General features: G+C 55.7%; 1 protein-coding gene across 5 annotated transcripts in view; it reads left to right on the forward strand.

Moving 5' to 3' along the window:
• Positions 1 to 17,051, forward strand: part of SIK3 (SIK family kinase 3) — a gene marked incomplete at its 5' end in the record, with an annotated part of 68,034 nt that overhangs the window by 48,613 nt on the left and 2,370 nt on the right. For 3 of the 5 annotated variants that reach the window (XM_082778044.1, XM_082778045.1, XM_082778048.1), the window contains 12 exons: positions 425 to 580; positions 1,169 to 1,239; positions 4,865 to 5,008; positions 8,111 to 8,261; positions 9,001 to 9,126; positions 9,430 to 9,515; positions 10,220 to 10,329; positions 10,844 to 11,201; positions 11,509 to 12,392; positions 15,723 to 15,886; positions 16,643 to 16,775; positions 16,867 to 17,034. In XM_082778044.1, coding sequence (XP_082634170.1) covers positions 425 to 580; positions 1,169 to 1,239; positions 4,865 to 5,008; positions 8,111 to 8,261; positions 9,001 to 9,126; positions 9,430 to 9,515; positions 10,220 to 10,329; positions 10,844 to 11,201; positions 11,509 to 12,392; positions 15,723 to 15,886; positions 16,643 to 16,775; positions 16,867 to 17,024 — 2,541 coding nt within the window. In that variant the 3' untranslated portion in view covers positions 17,025 to 17,034. The remainder of the gene's footprint in view (positions 1 to 424; positions 581 to 1,168; positions 1,240 to 4,864; positions 5,009 to 8,110; positions 8,262 to 9,000; positions 9,127 to 9,429; positions 9,516 to 10,219; positions 10,330 to 10,843; positions 11,202 to 11,508; positions 12,393 to 15,722; positions 15,887 to 16,642; positions 16,776 to 16,866; positions 17,035 to 17,051) is intronic. The other 2 variants (XM_082778046.1, XM_082778047.1) reach the window with 1 other exon arrangement.

Raw genomic sequence — 17,051 nt, forward strand, 5'->3', positions numbered from 1 at the left:
CCCTTGCTTTCTCACTCTATCTGCCAATTCCTTGGACTCCGTAAGCTTCACGAATTGCACTCTTGCTGCTGCTTGAGGTATGGTTCTAGTCAGTTACTTAAACTAGGAATGAAAGGAGACAGGAATGTGAAACTGAATGGGCTGGAGAGAGATGGGGCTGCTCCCTGGCTTTGGAGCTGCAGGTGGCAGCCTGCCTGGTAATAAAGAAGAGTGCTGGGAAGCAGGGAGTTACCCCCTGCTTCTCCACTGACACCGCTTCTCGCGGCCCCACTTCAGCTTGGAGATGCTGGTGACGATTTCTCCTTTCTCCTGAAGCCCAGAAGACTTTTCTTCTCTCGTGCTAACATCCCAGTCTTTGGCCTTAAGCCAGGGTTCTGGAAACACCTGGTGGTGGGTTGCTAACTGTGCTGTGTGTGCTTCCCAGGAGCAGTCCCTGCTGCAGCCCCCCACCCTGCAGCTGCTGAACGGCATGGGCCCTCTGGGGCGGAGAGCATCAGATGGCGGAGCTAACATCCAGCTGCACGCACAGCAACTGCTGAAACGGCCTCGAGGGCCATCTCCACTTGTCACTATGACGCCAGTAAGTAGCCAAAGGAAAGAGCAGAACTGGTGGCGCGTTTAAAAATGCCTTCTCCTGGAGGCAGAGATAACAGCCTCCGGGTCACAGCAGAGCAGTCAGTAGGCTCGGGCTGTGGCACTCTGTGGAAGCACAGCCGTGGCAGTGCTCCCTTTGGCTCCCTTGGAAATCAGTGGGGTGCTCTGTCCCCGCATAGGAGGGTTTCTGTGGTGTCCTGCAGCCAGGAGCTGGGGTGATTTTCCTCATTGGAATTGATGGAGGATTTGCGAACTTCTTACTCCAGTTGTTTTTCTGCTCTTTTGCTGATAGAAAATGAAAATGTCAGTCTTGGGTGTTAGTGCACAATCTGTCTTCCTTGTTGCATGCAGATCAATGAATTTTCCGGGTAGCACCAGAAGCAGCAGCCTTGCTCAGGCAGTGATGTGTGGGGAAAGGAAGGTGGGAAGGGGCTGCTGGCCGAGTGCCCTTGGTGCTGCCGAGGAGCTGGCACATCGTTCTCCAGAAGCCAGTTGGGGAAGGTCGGGTGGCTGCTGTGAGGATGGCAGCACGCTGGCTGCCTTCTGGAGCCCGTGGCTTCTCTTCTCTCCGCAGGCTGTCCCAGCTGTCACTCCTGTGGACGAGGAGAGCTCCGACGGGGAGCCGGATCAGGAAGCTGTGCAGAGGTAACCCCCAGTCTGCTAACATTTGCCCTTATTACCCTCGGAGAGGCTCGCCCTGTGGTGTTGTGCTGCTGAATTAAAACACGAGCAACCTCATTACAGGCAACAGCGTTGATTACAGCAAAGGCTTAACACTTCTCTTGTTCTTGTGGGTGTTGATTACTGTAGGCAATTACTCCTCTGATGCTACTAGGTGCTTACAAAACTGGATTTCCCCTGAAATTCTGTGAGCTATTTAAGCAGTATGTTCTCTAGAAACTCTGAAACTGCTAAATTCCTCTGCTTAGTGTGCACCAGCATGCAATCCACACTAACCTGCAAAATGAGTGCTAAGTGATTCACCCCTCCCTGCTGAGTGATGGAGGTAGGAAGGGCTCATCTGTGGCCTTGGGTGTAAATGCAGCTTTTGTATCAAGACGTGCAGTAAACATCCAACTCTGATGCCTTAAACAAAGTGAGCTTGCTGGAAATGTAGGTACCTCTGGGCTTCTAATTTTAGCTGTAGGCCTTAAAACAGTCTGCTCCAATAAGAGAAGGATTATTAGACATCAGGCTGGAAACTTCTATTCCTTGTCTGCTCCAGACACGTACTGGGAAGTGGGTAGAATGTGCTTGTACTCTCTCAATCCATGAAAACACTAACCATGTCCTTGCTAACATTTTCTCAGTAGCTTTTGTGTAGTTCCTTCTGTCCTAACCAGCTGGTGCACTATGTGTTGGGTTTGGTTGTGGAGTGCTGCTGTTTCTTACCTCAACCTTGACAAGTTTTCTGGATTTCCCCGAGTTTGTACAGGCCGTCACCTCAAGTAAGACAACATTTTTTCAGGGGCTATGCCTGGGAGAAGGATTCAGATGAGGGGTTGGTTGCAGGCAGAGAAGCTCTGGGGTGGGTAGAGCTCATATCCCAGAGCCTTTGCCAGCTCTTGTCATTTCAGTGCTTCAGAGCACGGGGATTTGAACAGTGGGTGTGTGCAGTGACGGATTGTGCAGAATGTGTGCTGATACTCCTTTTGCCTGCCAGAGCTCAGAAGGAAGTCAAGGCTGGTCCATGGGAGAGAACGTGCTTCCCAGCCCGCCTTGGAATTGCCGCAGCCCTGCAGCAGAGCACGTCTTGTATTTTCTGTGTAGCCTTATACTCTAGTTCCTTGCCATCCTCATCTCTGTGCTCACTCTCAGTGTTTTCCAGCCTCATGAGCTGCTGTTCATCCACTTTCCCCCGGCAACATGAGGACAGAAATAAGGCCAAGTCGTAGAGCTGAGCAGGTGAAGGGCACGCACCTCTGGATAGTGCAGCCTGGGGTCGGTTACCCTTCAGCTCTGCACCCTAACTGGGCACTGTCCTCCCCAGCAGGGCTCGGGAACAAAGATTCTCTGTGCTGGCAGCTGTACACAGATGTGCCACCTAAAAATTGCAACTTTTATCTCCACTGACAACATCTCACACAGTAGACAGTTCTGTTCAGTCTTGAATGTTCAGATCAGATAAATGAGCCTGATTCTTGGCAGGGTGGCACCTGGACATCTTACCTGGCCAGATTTTCTCATCTCCTATTCTAAGACCTCAGGTTTCAGTCTTGTTTCAGAACTTAGCTCAGTTGGAAAACTATCAGAACCCACATTTTATAGGGTGCGAGGCGCTGAGGTGTTCAGATCCCACGGAAGGGCAGTCTCCTGAGACCCACAGGTCACTCTGCTGTTCTCAGCAGTGCTGTCTGTAGTCCTCTCAGACCACACGTTCTTCCACCAGATGGCCCAGCAAAAGCCCCATCCAGGTTGTGTGTTAACTCGCTCTCCACCCCCTTATGTTGCAACCCGTAACTAGTCATCAGGGGAGAAGGGTAAATAGCAATAACATCAGGGAGGGATGCAAATATTTAGCTTCTCAGAACAGCGCTCTGAACACTCTGTGTGCAGCCACCAGCGAACAATTTTTGCCCTTCTTAATCTGACCTTGAAAGCAGCGTGTATTCTTTTCTCTGCTCCAGGGAACAGCCACATCTCCTTTGAGCTTTGGGAAACTTTCTTCCACCCAAAACACTGTTAGAGCTCATGATTGGATTGTTCCCTGGAGGTCTGAAATAAAATGATCTTAGCAAACCACAACTGTAAAGCTCTTTGGGAAACTTTCCCTGCCTGCATCAAATGATTCTTAAACAGCTAATGGCACAGACTTTGGCAAGTTACCACGACGCTAAGCGCTCCTCCTCCTGTTAACTTGCTGCCTTCTGCTTCCGTGGCGGCAGTAGCTGGCAGAGGCTGCTTTTGGAGGAGTCAACCTCTATGCTTTCTGTTCTTCTCTGCTTTGCAAGGTGAAGGTGCGGCTGCAAGGAAGCTCAGCAGGGTTGCAAACCGGCGAGGATCCCCTCTTGGTATCCCGCGTGTCACCGGCCCAGCGATCTTTGCCACAGTTAGCGCAGCTGCCGCGTTGCTCCTGGCTCAGCAGCAGGAGTAGCTGGGTTCAGAAGCGGGCGTTGATCCCGTCCCGCCTGGCCTTGAGCGGGCAGCGTGCTGCCCAGGCGCTCGGCAGAAGCCAGGGCACCCTGCGTGGGTGCTTCACCCCTTATCTTTCCTGGCCCCGTGCCCCCAGCTCTCCGAGCATCGTTGCCACCGGTCCCCACGAGCTCAGGCAGGCTGTCAGGGCTGCACAGCGTTCCTCACACCATCACCGAAGCGGGGGCTGTGGGATTTGCTCTGCGTGCTCCCCGCTCCTAGAGGGGCTGGAGAGGAGCTGCAGGGTGATCCTTCCAGAGCAGGGGGCACCTCAGCTTACCCTGCTGATTCCAGGCTCTGGTGCCAAGAGGCAAGCCCAGGGTTTTCACCGCGGGCTGTGGCCTGGAGAAGGAACTGTCGCTGCTCAGCTTCCCTCGCTGCTCTTCCCCTGCTCATCGCCGGGCGATTCCTGCTCCACGGGGAGCGGAGCAGGGCCTAGATGGCGCCCTGCGACCGGGCTGGGCACCAGGCCCCGCTCAGCCCTGCACTTTGTCATGCTCCTGAGGCAGCCTCTGCTCACCCTTAATCCCCGCTGGGGTGTCCCTTACGTGCCCTTCCCGAGCTGTGCTGAGCTGGCCTCGGCTGGAGCGCCGGGCGCAGGGTGTGACGGGTCAGGGCTGAAGTGCAAAGGGCGGCCTGCAAGGGGGTGCTGAGCGGCTGCTCTGCTCTGCGCCCCTTCTCCGGCCGTGTCTTGCGAGGTTTCTCCTGGTTTAGTCTCTTGGCTCCATGAACAGACTTCCCTGAGGCTCGGTAGGCAGGCCTGCTGGAGCGGAGTGAATCCACGCTGGCAGCAGCTGGTCATTTTGGTATTCCCAAAGGAATAACCAGCGTTCCCCTCGAGCATTCCCCTTTTCCTGCTGGGAAAGGCGAGCGGCTGCTCTCTCCCTCTGAGGCTGGCGTTAGCACACGAGCAGCCGAAGCTGCAGGTGTCCCCCGAGCCCTGCAGGCCTGGTGATCCCACAGGCACGGGCAGCGTGTCCACAACGTGCTTCTCCCCGGGCATCACGCAGCCCCCAGCCGGTCCCGAGCACTGCAGCAAGCGCTCTTCCTTCACGTTTACTCCGGATTATCTAACACTCCCTGTTTTTGGAGTATCATCACATCAGTCTCTTATAAAATGTGCTCCTGCTTGTTGCAGATACTTGGCAAATAGGTCAAAAAGGCACACTCTGGCAATGACCAACCCTACAGCTGAAATCCCTCCAGACTTGCAGAGGCAGCTAGGACAGCAGTCCTTCCGACCCCGGGCTTGGGCTCCACACCTGGTACCCGATCAGCACCGGTGAGTAATGGCACCGGCCGTTCGGGCAGCTTTGCGCCAGGAAACCTGCTCAGATGGCACCGGGAACGGAGCTCTGAGGACGTCCTGCTTGGCAGGGAGGGGCGAGGAGGAGGAAGAAGCACAAGGAGCAGGCCCCAGGGCAGGTGTCTGAGCACCCTGGGGACGTTGCAGTTCTGCACTGGCACGGGCTCCGTGCCCTGGATGCGGGCAGTGCCGGGGCAGGAATCAGCTGGCTCTGCCCCTCCAGCCCCGTGTTTGTGGCTGGAGATGACTTGCCAGGAGGGCTGCCATCGCTGAAGGGGATGGGAGTGAACTATTGATGGTAGAGGAGAGCTTTTCTCTGTCGTATTGGTAGGTGTCAAGTTAGCCGTAGGTAGCAGATGTTCCATGGAATATTTTGGAGTCAGATGCAGGGGTAGGACTGCACCAAAAATCATCCATGCCAGGGCTTAAAAACCTCACTGTTCTGCACCAGAGTTGTGTGTTTAGACTGCAAAGTCTCTTTGCAAAGCTCCTGGAGAGCCATTTTATTTCTGATCTGTAACCCCTGATGGGAATGATGGGGGGAAAAGAAGCTTGGGAGGGAAGAAAAATCACAATGGAAAGGAGGGAGCTGCTGCAGATTGTATCCTAACGCACTCAAAATGTTTGGGTGGGTCGTTCCTGGTGGAGAGGTGTTAATGTGACACAGAGTACTTGGCACAGCAGCAAACCGGAGACACTAATGCCACAGAGGGAGCTTAAAACACGCATCTGAAGCTCTCGGTGCCAGCTGCAGTTTGCTGCCCGTTAGTCTCCCTGTCGAAAAAGCAAGTTGCCTACCAGGCTGGATTTGTGCTCACGCTAAATCCTTCAGCCAGCTCACACTGGAAGCTTGACAAAGCGCTTTTTATTGTAGCCAGATACCTGCTGAGCTGAGCACTGATGTAATCAGCAGGGACAGGTGAACTCTGAGCAGACTGAGGCAGTGTCAGTGCCACGCTGGAACTCCAGACAACCCAGATAAGCACCTCCGTGCACTGGAGTTACTCCCCCAGAGCTGCTTGGGGGATGGAAAAAGCGGGAGGTGGGGGGAAAGGTTTCTAGGGTCACAGAAAAGCTTGATAGGAAGAGAAGTGCAGCTTGCAAAACAAGCAGAATATGCTGTGTCCTACTTTAAGGATTGCTTCAAACCGTGAAGGTAAGCTGGGTCACTCACGCGTTGCAGGAACTGGTTTTTGTTTTGCTTTAACAAACTGCTGAAACGCGCTTACCCAGTCAATACGCTGGTATCACCTCTGCCTCCTGGCTTCGGAGGCCTGAGGCTGGTTGCATCACGAACAGGGTGGCATCTGTTCATTCCACCCTCGGTGTCGTAACATGCCCTCGGCCTGCCTCCCGTTTCGCCTGAGAAACACGGAAACTTCATCCGACCACGGCCCAAAGCGACTCCCCCAGCCGTGGCTGAGACACCCAGCCCAGAAACCATTAGCAGTCCTGTCCTCACAGAAATAGACCTTGGCTATTGAACAGCTGCTGGGGCTTATTTTAGCACTTAACATATTTTAAGCCATCTTCTTTATACACAGCACCAGTTTTGGTCATGACGACTTAGGATCTGGAAGCAGAGTTGAAGTACAGTGGGCAGCATTGATCTGCCTTGGCCGTGCGTGTTTGGGAACCCCGGTGTCACTTTTATCTGTAGCTTCTGCTTTCCCCTGCTACAACAAAAGATCAAACGGATTAGGATAATGGATGGGATAGCATCAAAAGGCGGTGGCACAGCTCTGTCCTTGGAACGAAGTCGTGTGTCATCTATAGAAAGCGAAGCACGTCCTGCTCAGCCAGGCCAAGTGACAGGAGCTGAGCCCAGCGTGCTGGCGGCGCTCCAGCATCGGTCACCTTCTGACGAGGGAAGCCTCTCCAGGAGAAATCCTCCTTCCTCTTGGAACAGGCTTCAGCCCAGAGCCAGGACTCACTCACAGCAGCTACAGCACTGCCCCGGCTGCGGTCGCACCCCCCAGATCGCAGCAACCTGCAGGCAGAGGAGCTCCTGATGGGTCTAGGGCCAGGACGTGTGAGTGCTGCAAGGGCCACATCTCCCTGGCCTCACCCAGGGGCTTCAGTCAGAGCCCGTGCCTCTGAACACAGATGAGTTTTGTAGGTTGAATTTGCACAGGAGCCATTAGGGCAGGCGGAGGAACTCGCCTCTGTTTGTCAGAGGGCACATTTTTACACGTGTGGGAAGTTAGCCTTGTTAATGATAATACGAGTTTCACCTTGATAGGGCAGGAGCTGAGTGCTCGACTCTGATAAGGGGGAGCCCCAGCTGTGGAAGAAATGAGCTCCCGAAAAAAATCCTATTCTGGCTCCCTCTTATGGCGAAGAAGAAATCTCACGGTGAAGAGAAGGCGTGTGTCGATTCTTGGCACCGCTGCCTTGATGCTGGCTGTGCCTGCCCTTCAAGGTGCCCGTGCTGACTGCACAGGGCCAAGCAACCAGGAGACTCTGCGAGTGAAGGGACAGCCTGGACGATGCCTTCGGAAGACCTCACCCGCTGTGCAGAGCTTTATGGTCTTGCCCTCTTTCTGAATCCAGTGCACCTCTGAGCGTGGATGCCAGCCCCCTTCCTCCTCGGTGGCTGTGGGACACGTCAGGCTGGGAGCAGGAGAAACCCTTCTCCACGGGCCTCTTCTGTTGTCCACAAGCATCAGCAGTCCCTGAGAGGTAGTCAGGGCTCTCATGAGCTGGGAATCTCCAGAAGTGACTACTGAAGAGGTGAATTTACGCGTTTAGGATGCTGAATAGCTTCTCTAAACTTTATCTGTCTGAGGGATGGATGCATTTGGGTAGACGAGATGCTGCCCAGCTCCGATCTGGCTGGTGGTTGAACCATGTCCAACCCTTAAGACACATTTACCTGCCCAGGCTCTGAGGACACTCGGTGATCCCGCTTCCCGTTCACGGTGGTGATAGCACATTATTTCTTAATCTAAAACATGATTTATTCTGGATGAGTGGGCAGGTAGAACTTGGCGTGGCTGGTGTAAATTAAATGTCTCTACCGGAGCTTGTTTTTTTTTTTAAATCTGGCATCACTAACCCACTTCCCCATGTGTTCAGTTCTATTTACAAGGACTCCAATACTCTGCACCTCCCCACTGAACGCTTCTCCCCGGTTCGGCGCTTCTCTGACGGTGCTGCCAGCATCCAGGCTTTCAAAGCCCACCTGGAGAAGATGGGCAATAACAGCAGCATCAAACAGCTTCAGCAGGTAAAAGAGGGGCGTGGAGGACCTCCAAAGAGCATCTCCGAGGGTTTCTTGTTGTCTCAGGCTTCAGGAAGCTCAAGGTGAAGTCTTTACAGCTGGTGGCTGTGGACGTGCAGCAGCCTTCCAGCTGAGGAGCTTTCTCCTCCCAAATGTCTGCTGCAACCTGTGAGCCCTGGGGGCTTCCACCCCATTCTTTCTGGGGGGAAGCAATGCAGGTGCTGTGCCCGTACGTGGGCTGTTCTGCCAGCCCTTGGGGTCCCATCAGCACTGCCAGATTGTGTCTGCTGCTCTCCCACGTTTCCTATGGCTGCAAAGTTTTGGGGCTGTTCCAGGACGTCTGGGCAAAGGGCAGTTCCTACTGCTTGAGCTTGGAGTACGTTGTATTGTATTCCCTCTGCAGCCAGTGTGTGTCTTATCAATGGCTTCAGTGGGATTTGGCACTGGGACAGGACTTTCACCTTGCAACCCAGTGGAAATATGAGATGCTCTTTTCACCTTTAAGTTATCATTATAAAAGCTTTATGCTTGCATTTTTGAGGGAACGTGCTTGCATTTTGAGGGTGCCAGTTTGATCTCATGTGCAGTTTCTCTGTTATCTGAGGCTTGAGCTAGCCATGTTATTACACACCCGATTCTGTCAAATGGATCAGGTTTTTACAGGATTTTTAAGATATGTAGACAACACGCTGCCTTGTTGCCATGCACAAAAAGTCACTTGGAGGCTCTGTTGCATTTGTTGCAGGAGTGTGAGCAGCTTCAGAAGATGTATGGGGGGCACATGGATGAGAGGACACTGGAGAAGACGCAGCAGCAGCACATGTTGTACCAGCAGGAGCAGCACCATCAGATTCTTCATCAGCAGATTCAGGTACTAGAGCCTGGAGCAGCCCTTCTGATGTCCTAGCTGGGCTTCCTGCACGGCTGCAGATAAATACGGAGCGGGTCCCTGTGGGATTGAGGGTAGGTGGCTCAGCTTGCTGGAGTAAGAAGCAAGCCTGAAGGAGTTCAGCAGCGATGTTTACTCAGCTGCTGTGGTAGCCAAAGCTGCAGTCAGGGATGGAGTGTTTGGAGAACATGGGTGTGTCCTACTCCACCAGTCTACGTTTCCTAAATGTATTGCTTGCTCCGTTATTGATCACAAACACTTCTCGTTTTCTGGTGCCTGGTTCAGGACTGTATCCGGCCACCTCAGCCGTCTCCACCCTTGCAAGCTCAATGTGAAAACCAGCCGGCTCTGCTCACTCACCAGCTTCAGAGGTAAAGAAATGGCTTTGGTAAAGCTCCAGGGGATAGGATTTACTCCACCTCATGCCCGGGGGTGAGCTAGCACACTTAGAGGCCAGGACCAGGCTGGAAGCGTGTAAAATTAGCATGGCAGAGCCAGTTCCCAGGTGAATGTGCTAGGTCCTTCTTGCTGCATTCTGTCTGAGGGACCTCTGGAAGTAGAGCAATGTGATTCAAAGGCACAGATCTGCTTTGAACAAATGATTGACAGCTCTGCCTTTTGACCAGCTTGAAAACATTCCCTTCAGTGAGCCAATTTCTATCGTGCTTTCTACTCAGAGCTGCTTCTGCGCTTCTCAGTCCTCTCAGGCTATCAGTTAGGTAACAGTCCTTGTCTGCATCACCCGGCTTGTGGATGAGGCAGGCAGGATTCTGGGGAAGGAGAAAGGAAAGCTTTCTCACAGGCCGCAGTGACTCAGGAAGAGAGCTTGCAGTGTCCTTGTCCCCAGGGTTTTTGTTCTAGCCACTGGGTTATGCTCGCTACCTCTGTGACTTAGGCAAGTTAGGTGGCTTTCAAAATAGAAGGCAGGCTGCAGAGAGCTCGGGATCCCGAACACGGGCTTTATGGTGTTTATTTAAAACAACAGAGATGTAGCATTTGGCGTCAGTTCTCCCAGTTGAAAAGGCATCTTAATGAGGAGCAGGCATGCTGAAAAGGCACTTGTTTCCCTGCGTAGGTTACGGATTCAGCCATCCAGCCCGCCCCCGAACCACCCTAATAACCATCTCTTCAGGCAACCAAACAGTAGCCCACCTCCTGTGAGCAGCAGCGTGCTCCAGCCCCACGGTAAGCACCGACAGTTTCCTGAGCCATCTGCACGCCTCGGGGCGGGCCACTTGGCAGAAGCGTATGGTCCTCGCGCAGCGCCGGGGAAAACAGCGCGTGTGGGTGCTGGGGGCTGCGGGCCCTCTGCGCTCCAGCCCTTGCGGTTTGCTGATGATGTAAAAGATTCTCCATCTGGCAGCAAGGGGCTGGTGTTATCGAGAGCTCGCAAGGATCTGCCAGCTGGAATGTGTTGATACGTTTCTTGTCATGAGATCCTTACTTATCGCTCCTGGGGGTGGGGAGGCAGGGCTGATATTCCTGGCTTTATGCAAATCGCTGTCAGCTCCGCTTTGTTTCCCTTTCTGTGCGAGGGCCTCTAGCCCTGACTTTTGCCCCCTGGTGCAGCGATACAGGAGCGAGGAGCAGCTCTCCCCTCGCCACCTGCAGCCATGCTGGGGCTCTTGGCATTCCCCAGAGAGCAGCAGCTCCTCTCTCCCGAGCCTCGCCGCAGGTGCTGAGTCTTTGTTCCTCGCAGGTGCAGCCTCCCAGTCCCAGTTCCAAGGGATGCCGTCCCACAACACAATCTTCCCGCAGTCTGGTAACTGTTCCCCCCCCCCAACCATGGGGCTGACGTGCCTGGGCCTGCAGCAGCAGTCGCAGCCTCAGCAGGTCACCATCCAAGTGCAGGAGCCCGGTGACATGGTCAGCAACAACCTCCTGCAAGGCGCCTCGGTGGCCGGCCAGGGCATGTCCTCCCACGCGCGGGGCATGGCCATCAGCCCCAGCGCCAACCAGATGCAGATGCAGCACCGTGCCAACCTGATGGCCTCCCTCACCTACGGCCACAGGCAGCTCTCCAAGCAGCTCAGCGCCGACAGCGCCGAGTCGCACAGGTGAGGCCACCACCGGGCACCCTGCGCGCCCGGCACCGCTCCCCGAGCTTTGGGGAGCCGCGGTGGGGATGGGTGCCAGGCAGAGCTGCCGTGCATCACGTGGAGATGGGGGTTCTGCAGCAGCTCCGGGCTGTGCTGCGCTTGTTCTGGGGATGAGGCTGGCTCCCTGCCACCAGCAGCAGCTCCTTTTTCAGGGTGGGGGCTCAGGGGGCCGTGTGTGTGGCAGAACCACAGAAAACAGCCCCGTGTGCCTCGTTCAGCCGGAGCTGCCGCAGTACAGTCACTTCTTCTGTTGTCTTCCTTGCAGTCTGAACGTGAACAGGTATTCCCCTGCCAACTACGACCAGGTGCACTTACACCCCCACCTGTTCCCGGAGCAGCCTCGTGTTTCCCCCAGTAACTACAGCCCATCGGGAGGAGTTGGGTTTCCTCCGGCTCAGCAAGCTCTGAAAGTCCCGCAGCTCGACCAGTATCCCAATTTCCCTCAAAATGCACATCAGCAACAGCAGCACTACACCGCATCGGCACTACAGCAAGCACTGTTGTCCCCGACACCTCCCGACTACAGCCGACACCAGCAGGTACCGCACATCCTCCAGGGACTGCTTTCTCCCCGGCACTCGCTCACGGGGCACACGGACATGCGGCTGCCCCAGGCAGAATTTGCACAGCTCATCAAGCGGCGGCAGCAGCAGCAGCAGCAGCAGCAGCAGCAAGAATTTCAAGAGTTGTTCAGGCACATGAGTCAAGGGGATGCTGGCAACATGGGCACCAGCATGGGACAGAGCCTGTCGGAGCGTCAGTCCTTGTCTTTGCCTTACCAGAGTGCTGACACGTACCACGCGCAGAACAGCCCCCAGCACCTCTTAAAAATCAGGGCGCAAGAATGTATCCAGCAGGTCCCTGCGTCCGTGCCGCCACACGGATACGTACACCAGCCAGCCCTGTTCCACTCCGAGAGCATGGAGGAGGACTGCGCGTGCGAGGGCGCCAGGGACAGCTTTCCAGACAGTAAGAATTCAAACACATTGACCAAAGGTTGCCACGAGACCCCTCTGCTTGTAAATGCAGGAGGGCACGGGGACCCAGAATCTTTGCTAGGAACTGCTAATCACGCGCAGGAGCTGGGGACACATCAATACAGACATCAGCCCGCTGCTGGATTCAGTAGGAATAAGGTGCCCAGCAGAGGTAAGGCTGAGTGCTGCTCGTGTGGATGAAATGCTTTTCCATGTTGGCCGCGTACTGCTGGTGTTTCTGCCAGAGAACACCATCCCTACCCAGTGCAGCAAGGCTTTCGTGACATATTTTGCATAGCACAGAATTACCTAGATTCTTTCTGGCTTCTGTGGCCATCGGTAGATTGCAGGCATAGTCTCTCTAATAAACAGCATTAAATAAGAAGGGAACTCAACCAGATTCTTCTCGTTGGAATTTGACCTACTTTGGCAGGCAGATAAAGGCCAGGTCTCAGGATACCAAAGAGATAGGTCTCCGAAGGGATGCTGTGATCTGCTGACTGCTGTGTTCGTGGTGGTGTTCCCCACCCTGCGTAAACAAGTGCCCAGAAGTTCAGTTCCTTCTGGTTACTGGTACAGCTGGAGCTGCAGTGGGGTGCAGTCCTTCTGAGCAGACCCCTGAGCCCAGGCACTGCTCAAGCTTCCATAAACAAGCTCCCCAAGAGCTGTGATGAATGGCTTGCTGCCAGATGTGCCTTGCACCAACTGCTCCGGGCCGTCAGGAAGCAGCAAGGCTGGAGCTCGAGGGGATGGTGCCGAGGAAAGGGAGCTTAAACTTGCTGTTTGTGCGTGGAGACCTTTCCTCCTAGTTGGAAGCAGCTGTGCCCTTGCTCCTTGGTGGCTGCATTGGCAGCGATGCGCTGTAAGAGAAAACCTGGGCTGCAATCGCAGGCCTTTTCTGTAGGAAAAACAAAATCCTGCCCCTTAGCTCAAAGGGCTTTGAAGGGAGGCTTTCCAGGCCGAGCGGGGTGCATCGGCATTCACTGCAGGACTGAGTTGTGCTGGTCTGAAGCCATCAGCTCGCCCTTGGCACAGGGAGCCCTATTGCAGAGGAGCTGTGTCCTGGGCACAGGAGGCAGCGTTTTGTTTGGGGACACAGCATGGGTTTGTTGGGAAAGTACTGGGTTGGAACAGAGCGGCGCCGAGGGCAGCGCGGGCATGCCAAGCCCTCGGCCTGGGGGGGCGCACGGCTCTTCTGAAGCCTTCCCACATGGTGTTACCGGGGTGTTTTCTCTCAGACCTCGCTTTCCCTGCGGTGCTTGAAGCACAGAAGGGAAGAATCGCCCCAGGTTAAGCGGAGGGTGGAAGCTCGGCGGTGTGTTTTGGACCCAATCTTGAGTTTACATCATAATGTCGTGGGACTGCAACGTGTGAAACGAGAGGGGCTGGGGAAGTCAGGGCTAAATCTCTGCCCCGGTACTGATGGTGCTAAAACGGGTTACACAAGGGAAAAGGACTTTAGACTACAAGACTTTGTAAATGAGTAAAAGCAAGTAAATGTTTACAAATAGTGTTGTGTAAGCACTTCTGACAGGGGCTGTTTGGAGGGCTCGTGTAGTAAACCATGCTCGGAGACGCAGCTTTGCGGAGCGCCTTCCTCCGGGCTCCCATAACCCACTTGGAATCCGGCCTGTGCTGCTTCGGCTCCCAACGGAGCGGGCATCCGAGCGGCCTGGGCACACTTACCTACACCAAATCCTATAAATCTCCCTGTAAGCACCCATAATGGTGTCACCCACTGGTGTGTGCTGCAGCCGGGGGTTACCGAGTGCCGCGCACGGGTGCTGACGGGTGGGAGGTGCTCGCCCCCTGCATCGGCCGTAGGTGGTGGCTGGGATCGTGCCTGGTCACATCCTGAGGGCAGCTTCAACCCAATCTGCACCCAGGATGTGACCCGACCGTGGCTGAGCAGCTCTGCCAGGCCTGCTGAGCCTCCTGCCGTGGGAACCCTGCCTTCCCCCCAGCTGGCGGCGGTGGCCCCGCATGGTGCCAGCGTCACATGCTGCGGGGACACAAAGCCCGCCTGGCTGGGGGGCGAGGAGAAAAGGCTTTCTGGCTGCGGGCTCAGGCTGCTGGAATGGCAGCGGGGTGAGAAAAGGAGCCCGAATTTAGGGCTCCCCACCTCTGCTGCCTGAGCGGCCATGTCCCCAGAGGTGCCGCTGCGCTGGGGACTGCCGGTGTGGGGCTGTCGTGGGTCGGGGCCCCGTTTGGGCACGGAGCCTGGCCGAGGGGCCTTCCCCTGTGCCCGCCCAGGGCTCGCTGCTGGGCCCAGCATGGTTGATGCAGGAGCAGCAGCGGGCTGCTGGCGCCTGCCTGCCTGCACGGCCGTTCCCACAGTTGGAAGAGCGGCGCGAGCGGTGCGTGGGTGGCACGGCTCTGCCAGCTCGGTGTTACCTCATGTTTTCCTTCTTGTGTTTTCCGGGAAGGCTGAGCGTTAACCAGGCTTAACCCCCTGGTTGTGCAAAGGAGAGGAGGCCAGCTGCGTCCCTCCCTGGCTGCCGGACGTGGTGCTGGCAGCCCCGAGTGTCTGCGTGCAGGGAAGGGAAGGGAAGGGAAGGGAAGGGAAGGATGCTGGAGAGGGCGAGCTGGCGTGGCCGAGTGCCTGGGAGCAGCGCGGAGAGCCCGGGTGGCAGAGTACGGCTGTGACCAAGTCTGGTTGGGATTTTGGTAATTTTAGGGACGAGTCTTTGCAGAGAGAGCACTTCTCGCATCTCCCAGCCAGGAATTGTCGTGCAGGGATGGCTTCCTGCTGAGCAAGGCCCGTAAAACCCGGTGACTCTCTGGGAACCTACCTGCGGGGTGTCACTTCAGGGCAGCTCCCCAGTGCTCGCGGCCACGTCCGCATGTTTGTGCTCGGCAGGGCTCCTCACCAAGAGAGAGCTGTTTACATGCATCAGAGCCAACGACAGGCTCCTCCATACCTCAGGACTTTATTCAAAACATCATGTACTTGATGACGATAGGTTTTGCTTGATAGGAATGTAGCCTTTACCCTCGGTCATAAGAGCTTGCGGTGCAGATGGACTTTGCCAGGCAGAACACTCTTGTACTCCTGCAGCCAGATTGTAGGAGGGCAGGGAGAAGTCATCTGATAAAAGCTAGTATCCTGGCAACTCTTCCAGCCAGATCTGTTGCATACAATTGCCAAGGGGCCCTGCTAGAACATCCTGTGTTGGAGACCCTTCTCCCTCTTCTCTTGTGTAATACGAGCAGCGCACGGAGCAGGGTGCAGGATGTGCTCGGGTCCAAGGGGGAGGCAGCTGGGGCACGCTGTGCGGCGGAGGGAGAGGCCTGCCTGCCTGCCTGCCATCTCGGGGAGATGCTCCCCACGTGTGAGAGCAGCCAGCGATCCCTTCCACCTGGCGGGCAGCACGCTGCTCTGCAGCAATGTTTGTTCGTGCCGTCAGGGCACAGACCCGCGGCCTCACAGCGTCACGTGTCACCGGGAGCTGCCAGTTCCTTGCAGTAACCTCTCCTTTTTCTGTCTTGTCTGGTTTTCAAGAGTCTATCGTAGGGAACTGCATGGACAGGAGCTCCCCCGGCCAAGCGATGCAGGTGCCTGACCACAACGGGCTGGGCTACCCGGCGCGACCCGCGGCCGGCGAGCACCCGCGGCCCAGGACCCTGCAGAGACATCACACCATCCAGAACAGCGACGACGCCTACGTAAGTCCGAAGAGGCCTGAGCCCAGCAGAGCCAGAGGCAGCGCAGAGGTCCCTCAATTTGTGCGGATTGTGGGCATGATAGCTTCACAGAGGAAGGACAGTCCCCTGCTCCGCGGGGCTGCTAAGAGTGAATTGCTGTTGAGAGGCCTCAGTCAGCACATCCGTGTGCTACTACTGAAAGTGTTTTAGCAGAGACCAGCATGGGAAGTACTGCTGTGCTCGTCTGATTTGCCCAGAGCTGGCTGCTCTAGTATGGCACCTCTTCTTTTTCCTCCGAGCTGTTTCTGGTGAAGCCATTTGGGCTGCCCCAGGCTTGGCTCTGGCTGCAGAGGATTACAGAAGCCCCAAGCCCAGCTTTCAGTTCTGCAGTGCTGCTAAATGACCTGGCTGTTACAGCCCAGACCTTGACCAGGAACAAAGAGCAGCTGCTCTGCTTCCCATGTTTTGAATCTCTGAGAACAGTCATACTCACATCTTGGCGTGTTCCTTGCCACGGTTTCCTCCTGCTACGAGGCAGAAGGGCTCTCCCCTCATTACTCACATGCAGGAGCTCAGCCCCATCACCCCGTCCGCTCCCAGGTGTTGAGGTGGCATCAGCCACACCTCTGCTGTCCCCGATGTCTGCTTTTCCTTCTTCCCAGCAGCCATCACTGAAGGCTTGCAGGAGCTCCCTGGGCAGCCCGTTGGGGATAGCCGGGGGTGCAGCAGGTGGCTGGGTCTGCTCCCCCTTTGACCCGTGCACTGGTGTCTCCGCAGGTGCAGTTAGACAACTTGCCTGGAATGAGCTTAATGGCAGGAAAAGCACTCAGCTCTGCTCGGATGTCTGATGCCGTCCTCAGCCAGTCGTCGCTCATGGCCAGCCAGCAGCTGCGGGACAGGGAGAGCGAGGGTAAGGACGTGGGGGCAGCGATCTGGGTGGGCTTCCTGCAGAGGCTGTAACGCCGTAGTGCAAGCCCTGATGTTGGTCTTTGGTCTTACAGAATGCGGAGAGGGTTTGGAAGGTCAAGAGCATCCCAACCTAGGTGATGGCAACCAGCATCTAAACACCTCCTGTTACCCGTCGACATGTATTACGGACGTCCTACTGAGTTACAAGCACCCCGAGGTGCCCTTCGGGATGGAGCAGGCAGGGGTGTAACGAGGAGGGAGTGAGTATCCGCGCCCT

Source organism: Aythya marila, assembly GCF_965140915.1.
Source record: "Aythya marila genome assembly, chromosome: 23".
Classification (NCBI taxonomy): Eukaryota; Metazoa; Chordata; class Aves; order Anseriformes; family Anatidae; genus Aythya; species Aythya marila.